A 13,086-nucleotide genomic window follows, 5' to 3' on the forward strand; every position below is an offset into this window, starting at 1 on the left:
AGTCAGGATTCTAACCCTCATCCCCTGCACTGGAAGGTGAATTCTTAACCATTGGACCTCCAGGGAGGTCCCAGTACATCCTTTCCAAGGCTTGTATATTCTTCCACTATGTAGATAAGCCATAAATAGCTTGTCCAATCCTCTTGTTGCTGATATCCAAGTTATCTTAGGGGGGGAGGCTTTTTAATTAGCCCCCTTTAAAACTGGGCGTAGAAGCTGGGACAATAGAGGCTGGAAGGATGGTGCTCCTTGTTAGCAATCAGAGACTGATAACATTGTTTCCCATGTTCAGAGAAAACGGCTGCTTCTTCCTTCTCGTCGATGTTCTTGGTGCTGCTGCTGTCTCGTGTGTGCTGATTCACTTGCAGACACCTTGCCTTCGCTATTTTCTTAGCAGAAAAGAAAACTAAGTTACAAAGCTAGCCTTTGTGCTGGAAGTTCTAAGTACAGGACCCTGCCTAATACTCGCCACAACCCTGTTGGAAAGGTATGGTTTTGCAGATGAGTAAACCGAGGCTCAGAGGAATTAGGTCACAAAACTAGTAAATGGCAGAGAGCCGTTGCCCTTTCCCTGGAGCCTTGTGGTTGTGACGCGGGGAAGGGGCGCACATCGTAGCCGATCTCTACATAGTGGCCAGCTCCTGCCGCGGGCTCCAAAAGGACTCTGGGTGGCCTGTCTCCGGGCAGCAGCAAACGGGGGTAGATAGAGAATTAGCCCAAGGAAGAGGAGCACTTCAGTCCTGGCAGGTACTTAGGTTGGTACCAGCTCAGGGCGTGAGGGATGAGGAGTTGGCCGCCTTAGATACCAGAACCCACATAAAAATCATGATTGCCAGCCAGATCAGAGTTTGTGTGTTTGTCTTTTCTAGCCAGTTAAATATGTTGTGTGTGGTTCTCTGAGATTATGTTCACTGTGTCTGTTTCTGCCCTTTCAGGGCATCGGCCCAAGACATATGAGGATTATTGAACAAGGGAAGGTTGTATTTCATTTTTAATTACTATTTAATTGAGCCTCAGATTTTCCAGGGTTTATTTTCTTTGCTTTGACGTAAGATGGAATTCATGGGTTCCCATCTTAGCAAATTATGTAATTGCTTTGGCATCATTTAGGGGTCTCTGTACTATAGAATGCTACAGAAACTGCTGTTTAAAATGCCGCATCCATTCCGTAGTCGTGTCTCAGGTCAAAGGATTTTGGAGTGCCGCTTTCTCCTGGCTGGAACATTGGCTGTCTTTGAAGTCAGCGTGGAGGCCAGCTCCCCTGGCAGGGCAGGAGTCCGTCCCACAGAGGAGAGCGTGGACTTCAAAAGGCCTGGAGAAGGAGGCATGTGCAATACAGCCGCTGAATCTCACTGCGCGGATCAGAGCATGTTTGTGATGTGTTCCTTGCCCCTTCTGTGAACGCAGAGTGGAAACTAGAGAATTTGTTTTGCATAAAGTTAAAGCACAGGGTTCTGTGATTCAGTCAGTTAGGTTTTAAATGAAATTTATTTCACTTGGTTGAAAAGGAGATACACTTGGCTTCACTCAAAACTTAACCTGAGTTGCCAAAACTCAGGTTAAGATAGTGGTGATTCTTCAGATGCCTTTTAAAACCCTTAACGCTTTCATTCATTTGGGGGCAGGTTTTGTACATTATTGACTTGCACAGCAATTAAAATAAAGCAAAGGCATGTTCCATCCCTGAAAATCTGCGGATGAAACAACGATAAGTAATGAATATTCAGCAGAGCAAGGAGTAATCATTAATTCTAAGTGGACTATTAAGGATGGTAAGCAGCCAGGCCGGTGGCCAGTGGGCTGAGCAGAAGTCCTGCAACCATCAGAATTTCCTCAGAAAGCTTGCTGTCCAGCAGGGTGGTGCCACCCACTGCCCAGAGGTCGCAGCTGTTGTGCCATGTGATACCGCGGGTTTGAATATTGATTTTATAAAACCTGAGGGCGTGGGAGACCCGTGGGGATTTTCTGGAGAGTGCTGTTAGACTTGAGCTGCATATAGGTGCACATGAAGATAGCAACATGCTGCCTCCTTCCCGAAGGTGCAGGCGGTCAGTTAACAAATATCCATCACCGAGCATTCGCTGCACTTCTGCCCGTTGGCTTGACCTTGTGCTGGGTGCTATTTGGAATATGAAGAAACGTGTGTTCTAGCCCTTGAAGAACTTAGTTCAGTTGGAGAGGAAACCCAGTCCCCCACCCCACCCCGCAAACATAGGCAGACATGGGACAAAGATAGCTGTAACATGGTTGAAAAGCTGACCTTTCCAGGTTTTGCTTAGGTAGAAAAGCAAAGGGAGAGGAGTAAGTAAGGGGTGTTGAGGATACACAGGGTCTGACTGGGTAGAGGAGGGATTAAGCAGAAAGAAAGGGTTAGGACAGTTCAGGCAGGCGATGGAAGAGCATGGAAGCTAGGCTAAGGAGTTTGGGTTTTATCCCGTGGCCAGTGGGAGCCCTAGAAGGTTGCTGTGCGGGGAAGTAGCATAGTGTTGGGTGTCTAGCAAGGTCACTTGTGCTCAGCCTTCTCTGCGGGCCTCCCTATGAAGGGAAAGTGCTGGGAGGACGCGGGTCTGGCAGTGAACTGGGAGTGGTGTGGCTCATGGGCGCTGGAGACGCACAGATCTGGCCTCCTATCCCAGAGCCACTGCTCTCCAGTCAAGGCGTTTATGCTTTCAGAGACTCAGTGCCCCTGGCTGCAAATGAGAGTTATTGTTCTTCCTTGTTCACCTGAAGGGGACGTTGGCGTATCTTGTGAGTGGGGCCACCACCGTAGGACCATTCGGGAAACCCTAGAGGCCTCAGGTTAGGTAACTCCTACACCCAAGAAGAAAGGAGAGTGCCTGCGAAGAGGCCAGGAGGGCTGAGGGTAGGCGGAGAGGATGCTGTGAGTTGTGGTGGGTGCTTGGTTCACTGGTTTACCTTCCTCTCAGGACAGGGTGTTTCTTTTTGTAGTGTGAAGCTGCTTCCTATTTAAGAGGTTTTAGAACCGTGATTCTCGCCTCTGGCAGCACATTAGAATCACCTGGGAACTTTTAAGACCTACTAATGCCTGTGCCTCAGCCCAGACAAGTTAAATCAGAATCTCTGGCAGGTAGGGTCAAAGCATGGGTTTTTTTTGTTTGTTTTTTTTTAAGTTCTCTGGGTGATTCTAGAATGTAGGAGGGTTGAGACCCTCTGCTTTAGAGGTAGAGATGTGGGAACGCTGACAGGTAAAATACCTCCAGACAGCTGCCCCGTCTCTCCGTACTCTGAGTCTCAGTAAGTCTGATAGCTGTGCCAAAAGGGAAGAGAGAAGAATGCCGTGGGTTAGGTGGGTTTGGAGGTTGGCTTAAGTTTTGGCTTTAGCTTCTTTTACACATTTCTTTCCAAGTGGTCTGGGTTTGTGCCCTCACTAAAGTAATTTGGGGCCAGAAAGATTCAAAATAAGTTTTCCTCCCTAGTTTTTCTAAAATCTCATCACACTGAGGCATCTCTGAATGCCTGCCAGCTACAGTGCAGTGAAATCTTAAGTATCTTTTCGGAAACTCGGGAGATACAAAATGTCAGTGAGGATGCTTACTGGGGAAATGGCCTGCATTGGAAGCATTAATCAACAGTTGTGGAAATGACAGCCCCTACCCCTGCACCCTCAGGATGAGTCCACCTGAGTTCTCCAGAGGACCCTCATCTTTCAGGGCTGCAGAAAGAGCCAGGCTCAGGGCGTCTCCAGGTCCCTGGGGGTTGCCAGCCATGTCTGGCAGGTTGGAGGGTCCTAGGAATCAGTGACTGGGGTTCCGGTTCCCAGTCAGCTGCTTCCTAGCTGTGCAACCTTGGACAGCTCACTTAATTTTGCTGAGATCTACCCTCCAGGCAGCTGTGAGGATTGGATGAGAAGTGTTAAGGGGCCTAGGAAAGTTCCTGGCACAAGATCAGTGCTTATTTTACGTTAATTCTCTCTTCTCTTCCTTTACTTAAGTCAGAAATCACATGGTCCCAATGCCTTTCCACTTTGAAGAACTTCGGTACCAACCACCCTGACTTGCCGAAATGCCCACCCTGCCCCGCCAAAATAAGGGTGTGGTGTCATGAAGAGGAGCGGGAAGAAGGCCCTTTGGGCACGTGGCAGCAGATGGCAGGGATGGGCAGCCGGCATAGGTCTGTGTGACGCAGAGCCGCCCTACGGGGCTCTTAGCTCTCCCTTCTGTGCCTGGTGGTTTATTGTCTCTTACATAGACTGCAGGTTCTGTTCCACATCAGAGAGGGTGGCAAAGATGGGAATGATTCACTGGAGGATTCTGGGCTGGTGACTCCAACTCTGGAGGTGGAAGCCTGACTTCAAATGTCGTGTTTCTACTGGTCTCCAGGGCACTCCTCTCTCTGCTTTAATCAGAGCTTCAGCCTGGTTGCAAGCAGTAGAACAGCTGTGCTCTGTTTAGTTGACAAATTGGAGATTTGAGGTGAAAGTATTTCCTTTTGGTCAGGCTGGGTGGTGGTATCAAGCAAACGAAAAAAATTAAAATGTTTTGTAGTTAGGGATGAACTTGCTCCATTCAAGTGGAATGAAAGTATTTCTGAGCAAAATCACTGTGCCATTTCCCATTGTCTTTCTGTATCTGCAACCACACTGGCAGATGGGACCTGAGGGCAACACTGGAGCCTTAACGTCTCTTAATGTGTCTTTACAGAAGAAACACAATGGGGTTTTTGAGGCCACCAGTAATTAAGCGAGCCCTCTAGGTGGGCGTGCACATATTCTCAATGGTGTGGTGTGTGGAGTACCAGTAGGCTGCAGCCGGGGGCAGATGATGACAGAAGTAACCCCTCCACCACCCTGCATCCCCAGCCTCCATAGACTGGAATGACCTGTTTTACTCGATGCACCTGGACCTGGGTTTCTCAGCCTCAGCACTGTTGACGTTTAGGGCCAGGTAGTCCTTCCTTGTAAGGCTGTCCTGTGCATCGTAGGTGTTTATCAGCATCTCTGACCTCTAGCTATCAGATGCCCATAGCACTCCCTCATCCTGTGACAACCAAAGATGTCTCCAGACATTGCCAGGTCTCCTCTGGGGCAGAACCACCCTCTTTGGAGAAACACTGATATAAACATAAAGAGTGTCTCGGCAGAAACATTAATTAGGATGTCAGTTTGGGATATCATAGTCTGACATCAGGACCCAGGCACCGTCTTGTAGTTACTGCTTCCCTTTTGCCAAATGCTTTTCCCCGACATTATTGTGTGCCGTATTATAGCCAAGTTAAAAAAAACCCAAAAAAACCCCAAGCCCCTAAACTGTGCATATACAGAGGGAAGGAATGGAGTCAGACTGTACCTTTCTTGTTTAGAATTATACCCCCAGCATGAACAAAGCACAGGGATTGAAACATGATAGGTGCTTAATTGATGTTTACAATTGGCCGCAACATCTTTGTAAAACACAGGTCTAAGCTTTCAACCCAAAGTTTATAAAGCAGGACAGCAGTGTTAGCACCTACGGAGTGCTCAACGTTGAACTGGAATTTTTTAAATTAATATTATTCCTCTTATAAATCATAGTGAAGCAATGGATGCTTGAAGTGATTTTTGAGAAATAACAGTTCCTCCCTGACTTAGACATCAACTTGTCTGTGTGTAGTTGTTTGGAAGTACTCAATTATATGTGCTGATTTTAGCTCTACTATAAGAACGTAAAAGCCCAGACAATTTGCCAGGAAGACAACCCTGAGAAAAGAAGAAAATTTCAAAGCTAATGGACTGATCCCCAAATACAAGAATGTCAGATATTTTTAGTGTTTTATCTTTGTGTATTCAGAAATAATTGCATTGGCACATTGCTTAAGAGATTTGCCGTAGTACCCAAGTTAATTTTGAAATGTTTATTTTATAACCCCACATGAAACCAGCTCAGCAGGGTGCCAGGTACATAGTTGATTCACTCGTAAATTGAGTGGATGTTGTTGAATGTACCATTCTTAACATAGTCCAGAGCAGGAGAAATTCCTGCGTATGTGGATTTTATCAACCTTTGCAAACTAAACAGAATGGAAATGAATGGTAGTGAAAATAAGATCTATTTTAAAATTCAGTTACCAAGTTAACAATGCTTATTTGGCTTTATTTTCTAAATAACCTATTTAAATCAGAATTAATTCAGTAGAAAGGATTTGTTGAGTACTGTGTTGATAAGCACTTGTTGACTAGTGACTATGAGTAATACCTGAATCATACCATCCAAAGATGTTAAAAGAATTCTGAGCATTTGAGGAAAAAAAGTTAATGTTTTTTATATGATTTCATCTGTACCTTCATCATAACTCCCTGTGTGTATAAGCAGAAGGCTGGACTAGGTCTCTGCTTCCTTCTTATTTGATTAGTAAGAATTACCTGGGGAGGCTATTAAAACTTCTAATTCCCGGTTTCTATCCTAGGGATTCTGATTCAGCAAGTCTGGTGCAAGGCCTGGGAATGTGTATTTTTAACACCCTGTCTTCTCTTCCCTCCCCAGGAGCAGGAAGATTTCAATGATCCGGCAGCTTTGGGGGTCATTAGATTTGGTTTCTTTGGAAAATGCCATCACTGCATATCTATTCTACCTTTTTACTTGTTTTCTTAACCATGGCCTTTTCTAGTTGACTATGCAAATAAAATGCAAACTTTGAGTGGTAAAAATCATGGATCTTAGTCTTCTGACTCTACCATACTAGTTTTGAATGCCTAAGGTTGAAATTTTTAATTTGAGATAATTGTAGATTCTCATACAGTTATAAAAAACATCGCAGAGAGATCCCATATATTCATTATCCAGTGTTTTCATTGGTAGTATCTTGCAAAACTTGGTACAATATCACGACCAAGACATTAACATTGTTGTAATCAAGATACATAATCAAGAACATTTCCATTGGTTCAGACATCCCTCATGTCTTAGTCCATTCAGGCTGCTGTAACAAAATGTCATAAACCAAGTGGCCTATACACAACAGAAATTTATTTCTCATAGTTCTAGAGGCTGGAAGTCCAAGACTAAGGTGGCAGCATGCTTGCCTTCTGCTGATGGTCCTCCTCCGGGTTCATAGCTAGTGGCACCGTCTCAAACTATCCTCACGTGGTGGAAGAGGCAAGGGCCCCTCTGAAGACTCTTTTATAAGGGCACTAATCCCATTCATGAGGGCTTCACTCTCATGACCTAAGTACCTCCCAAAGGTCCCACCTCCTAATACCATCATCTTTGGGGGTTAGTATTTCAACACATGAATTTTGGGGGGACAGAGACCTTCAAACCATAGCACTTCATTTGCCCTTCTATAGCCACACTTGTTTCCCTTCCACACACACCCTCCTACCCCAGCCTTAACTCTTGGCAACCACTAGGCTGTTCTCCATATCTATAATTTTGTCATTTCATGAATGTTGTAGAATGGAGACATGTAGTTTATAATCTCTTGGTATTGGCTTTTTCACTCAGCACAATTCTCTGGAGATTCATCCAATTTGTTGCATGTATCAATAGTTTATTCCTTTTTGTTGCTGAGTCATATTCCCTGGTATGAATGTAGCAAAGTTTAACCATTTACCGGCTTAAGGACATCTGGCTTGTTTCTACTTTTGGGCTGTTACCAATAAAGCTACTGTGAACTTTCATATGTGAGTTATTGTATGGACATAAGTTTTTGTTTCTCTGGAATAAATGTCCAGGACTGCAGTTGCTGGTTCATATGATAGTTGCATGTTTTAATTTTTTAAGAAACTGTCAAACTGTGTTCTGGAGTGTCTGTACCATTTAAAATTCCCACCATTAATTTATGAGTGATCCGGTTTGTCTGTTATCCTAGCCAGCATTTGGTGTTATCATTATTTTTTGTTTCAGCCATTCTCATAGGGATATAGTAATATCTCATTGTGGTCTTAATTTACATTTGCTTGATGACTAGTAATGTTGAATATCTTTTCCTGTGCTTGTATGCCATCTGTATATCCTCTTGAATAGCAGAATATTGTTGGATGGAGTACTGTTGTTGGATAGAGTGTTCTATAAATGCTGATTAATCTGTTGGTTGATGGTAATGAAGTAAAATTCATATTCTATGGCAAGACAAGAAAAATTCGAACATAAAATTTTTCTCAGCCCATTTAGGCTTCCTCCCTCCCTTTTAGTATGTATTGTGTGGCTGCATTAACTAGACCTCCTTAGGAGATAACATTCCTTCTTAATCTCGTAAAGGGTCACCATGACCCATGACTTGCTTTGTACGTGCAGATCTGGATTGTGTAAACTGTTGATATGTCATTTGATGTATAACCATTTGTCTTAAAAACTTACATAACTGTGCTTTGACCTCTAACAGGCAGAACAGTCCTCAGAGCTTTCTGAAAGACTGTCTCCTGGGTTATAGCCCCCAGGTTGGCTCGAATAAAAGTTTTCATTTCTTTCTTAGATTAATTGGTTATTAATTATTAATATTCAGTAAGATTATTAATCTTATTGATTAATTTTTCATCAATAATGGTATTGTTGAATTCGTCTATATCCTTACTGGTTTTCTCTTTAGTTGTTCTATCAATTGCTGAGAGAGGGGTGTTGAAGTCTCCAACTGTAATCATGGATTCATCTATTTCTTCTTCCAGTTCTATCAGTTTTTGCTTCACATATTTTGCAGCTCTGGTATTTGGTACACACACATTTAAGATTGTTATGTCTTGCTGCGAGATTACCCTTGTATCTTTATGTGCCTCTCTGTTTCTAGTAGTCTTTGCTCTGAAGTCTACTTTACCTGATGCTTTCACTTAATGTTTTTGATCCTCTGATTTGGATGCTTTTTTTGTTCTGTTTTGTTTCTTATTAAAAATTGGTTTTTATTAAAACATAGTTGATTTACAATGTTGTATTAATTTCAGATGTACAGCAGAGTGATTCAGATATGTATTCTTTTTTAGATTCTTTTCCATTATAGGTTATTACAAGATATTGAGTATAGTTCCCTGTGCTGTACAGTAGGTCCTTGTTAGTTATCTATTTTATATATAGTAATGTGTATATTTTAATCCCAAACTCCTAATTTATCCCTCCCCCCCGGCCCCCACTTTCCCCTTTGGTAACCATAAGTTTATTTTTTATATCTATGAGTCTATTTCTGTTTTGTAAATAAGTTCATTTGTATAATTTTGTTTTTTAGATTCCACATATAAGTGATATCTTATGATATTTGTTTCTCTCTGTCTGATTTACTTCACTTAGTATGATAATCTCTAGGTCCATCCATATAGCTGCATGATTTGGGTGTTTTGTAATTGAGGGTCTTTTCCCCTTCTTTTTTAGGAATATATCATTCGGGTACAAAGAGGAATTTCTGTAGAAAATAGCTGGCAGGTAAGCTTTTTTTTTTTTTTTTCATTAGAAAAATGTTTAAACAAAATTCTGACTTGGGGCATCTAAAAATCTGGAAAAACTATATTAATCATATGTCTTTTAGATATAAACGTTTAGCTCTAACACATGTATTATAAAAGGCTTTTATGTTCCCAGTTGTTTGGTTTAATTTGTGTATGATGTTACTACAGAGAGTAGTAATTTGTTCTGCAGCTGGACACAGAGTAAGTGGGGTAGGCAAATTACTTGTTTTGTTCCTAGTAATTCAAACCTCCTCCCCTGAAGCCATGGTTTGGGTGAGGCAGGTTAACGTTCAGTCCACCAGGTAGAAGGGTGAGACACTGCCCTGGACATTGTGCCTTTCATGGACTCCCAAGTCCAGTCATGGACAATTTCTAGTGCTAGTTCCCGCACTGACCATAGGTAAGGATCTGCTTACAGCCCCAGGGCCTGCTTTCCTCACAGGTGGCCTCAGAGAGGCAGAACTTAACTATATAGATCTAGAGGTGCTTCCCATCCCAGTTGACTTGCAGAGGGTGGCTGAATTCAGTACTAGGACCATTTCTTTCCTGTTTTAGTAATTACAATGACCCTCCTGTCTTCCACAAATCTTACCTGGTCCTTCATAGCCCAGGTTGAACCTTACCTCTCACCTTAAGCAGTCTTTGACCTCAGTGACCCATACTTGGTCTTTTCTTTGCCTGAAAATTCAAACTACTTTTTGTTGGAATAATTATAATATTTAACATCAGTTGAGCATTTATTGTTAGGCACATTAATTCACTTAGCCCTTTAAAGCCAGTTCTGTGTGATAGTATTAGCCCCATTTTACATTCAAAAGGTAAGTAACTGGTCCAAGGTCACGCTTATATCCCTGCCAGAACAGGGTTGGAATTTGCACATTCTCTGTGGTTAACTATTGTACTACCTTTTGCTCCTTTGCACTTATCAGGGATGGCCTCGTGTTTAACTTTCTGATGTATATATGTCAAACAGGCCCAAGGGCAATGTCCTACCAGAAAAATCAACCCTTGATGTTGTCTTCTAGATCCAGTGCTTTAGAGTCCTGGGGGATACTTAACAAAAATGTAGATACTTAACCTCCTTAAATTCCTGAATTCCTAGGTGATCTCCAGGTAATTCTTATGCACACTAATATTTGAGAATCATCAATAAAGATTGAAAAAGCTTTTTGAAAGCAAAATAACTTCCTTCCCCAGAGACTGAAGAGCTAGTGGAATTTGGCTATGGCCTAACCAGTGGCATCAACATAACTAAGAAAGAATGCATACACAGTGGATGTGGGCTGTTGGCCAAGAGGGGAAACAGGGGGAATCAGAGAGCGGTGTGACCTCTCTGCCTGCAGATGCATCCAGTCTCTAGACTGGTTGGATCTCAAATGGGGGAAGTTTTATCCAGGGCAAGGATGAAATGGCCTCCAGACTCTCCACATGCTTTAACTTTAATTTCATATTCACTAAAACTTTTTTTTTTTTGTAAATCATTAATTCATCTTTCTAGGTGCCTGGTTAATAAAAAAAACAAAACAAAACTTAAAGGGCTATTCACCCTGGAAACAAATACATCATCATTCTTTCTTACTTGTTGGCATCTTGCAAGTTTGGCTAGCATTAACCAGTTTCCCACGGCCCAGCCAACTCTGGGGCACTGCTCGGTCTGTTTTCTGGGGCTGCTGAGTTAAGCAAGTTAAGCACCAGGTATATAAGCCCTGCTACCCTTAATGCAAGTGCCTTGGCTCTAAAATGCCAATAAATATTAAATAGGGAAATGAAAATTGATGGTCTGTGCTGAATCAAAACACCACTTTTATTTCTTACAGATTGTTAGGAGATACAGTGACTTTGATTTGCTGAACAACAGCTTGCAGGTAATTATTTTAAAACACTAATGACACACATTTATTGCTTGGGGTATTTTGGAAACTAGTTGGAAACAACAATATTAGGAATAAGAAATTAGCAAATTTCCCTAGCAAAGGAGATAAGCTCATACTTTAAACAGATGATATGTGACTCTAAAAATAAACTTTGGGGAATAAACATCATTTATAATAGTCACCTTGCAGCTGGGCACCTTTGTGCCAGACTGCGTCCTTACCACAATCATGGGATGCTGTGTGTTACCTCCTTTTCGCAGGTTAGGAATGACTAAATGGATTGCTAGAGTTGTTCACTGAGAGCTGGGACGTTCAGACTCTCTTAAACAAGGCTGCATAGTTGGCATTGCAGATCAACAACACTGAGCAGTAACTAAAGACAGCCTTTTTCAGTGTAACTTTTTTTTTTTTTTTTTTTTTTACTTTTTAAATTTATTTTTTGATTGCATTGGGTCTTCGTTGCTGTGCGCGGGGGTTACTCTTTGTTGCGGTGTGCGGGCTTCTCATTGCAGTGGCTACTCTTGTTGTGGAGCACGGGCTCTAGGGCATGTGAGCTTCAGTAGTTGTGGCACGCGGTCTCAGTAGTTGTGGCGCACGGGCTTGGTTGCTCTGCGGCATGTGGGATCTTCCTGGACAAGGGATCGAACCCATGTCCCCTGCATTGGCAGGCGGATTCTTAATTACTGCGCCACCAGGGAAGTCCCTCAGTGTAACTTTTTTCTCTTAAATATGTATTTCTAAATCCCTTTGATTTAAATGTTTGTAACTTGGTGGCCATAATGGAAAGAGATGAGCTGGAAACAAAGCTAGGGCTGGTAATGATCGAAGAGTCCTAGAGAAGTGTTAGCACCGTAGGTACTGGCAATACCACCCATGTCTTCACCTGGTAGATTGGTCTTCAGGGGCCATGGTTTATTGAAGACCACTGGGCTTGTATCATATCTCAGCTTTGATTGGTAGCATAAACCCTTGAGCCAGAGTGCTTGGCTTACGACCAGCCCAGCTGGGAGGTGAACTGGCCATCATCACTCATTCTGAGTGACCTCTGATCCTGTCCACAAAGGTCAGGAGGACTGCTGCCTGGGAGGCGGCGTAATGCTTCCTTTCCTTCAAAAGGCCATTTTTTATTGACCAGACTTTGGAAAAATAGCATTTGTAGAGTCCAGACTTTCACATTATTTACAACACTGCTGAAAGCATGAATGCCTTATTTTCCTTCCAGTAGAACTGGCCTGAGTATCTGCAGACCTTCTTGTAATTGACATATGGTCATGCATTTCACACATGTTGTCTGTCTACATTTTTAAAAAAATAAATTTATTTAATTTTTTAATTTTTGACTGCATTGGGTCTTCGTTGCTGTGCACGGGCTTTCTCTAGTTGAGGCAAGCGGGGGCTTCTCTTTGTTGCGGTGCGTGGGCTCTAGGCGCGCGGGCTTCAGTAGTTGTGGCACATCGGCTCAGTAGTTGTAGCTCGCGGGCTTAGTTGCTCCACGGCATGTGGGATCTTCCCGGACCAGGGCTCAAACCCATGTCCCCTGCATTGGCAGGCGGATTCTTAACCACTGCGCCACCAGGGAAGTCCCAGAAGGGGGAGTGATTTTGTACAGTGCCGTTCAGCCACGGCTGAGTAAGAATCTTGGAAAAATACTTCTGAAATTGAAATTGCCTAGGCCTAGCCCTCAAGAATGGGGGGTGGGGAGGAGGGTTTTATTCCCTATTTGTTCTTTCTTTGGGGATATAAAGTTCAATCTCCATGACTATTCAATTATAGCCTTTTTAATATAATAGAATTTTATTTTTGCATCAGTGTAATTTTCCTTTTTAAAATGGGTACTTTCACTGTGCA

General features: G+C 42.8%; 1 protein-coding gene across 7 annotated transcripts in view; it reads left to right on the forward strand.

Moving 5' to 3' along the window:
* Positions 1 to 13,086, forward strand: part of PXK (PX domain containing serine/threonine kinase like) — a 73,811-nt gene that overhangs the window by 15,372 nt on the left and 45,353 nt on the right. For all 7 annotated transcript variants that reach the window (XM_082412277.1, XM_082412278.1, XM_082412275.1 and 4 more), the window contains exons 2-3: positions 9,291 to 9,341; positions 11,182 to 11,229. In XM_082412277.1, the coding sequence (XP_082268403.1) occupies positions 9,291 to 9,341; positions 11,182 to 11,229 (99 nt within the window). The remainder of the gene's footprint in view (positions 1 to 9,290; positions 9,342 to 11,181; positions 11,230 to 13,086) is intronic.

Source organism: Balaenoptera physalus (assembly GCF_965194825.1).
Source record: "Balaenoptera physalus genome assembly, chromosome: 11".
NCBI classification, from domain to species: Eukaryota; Metazoa; Chordata; class Mammalia; order Artiodactyla; family Balaenopteridae; genus Balaenoptera; species Balaenoptera physalus.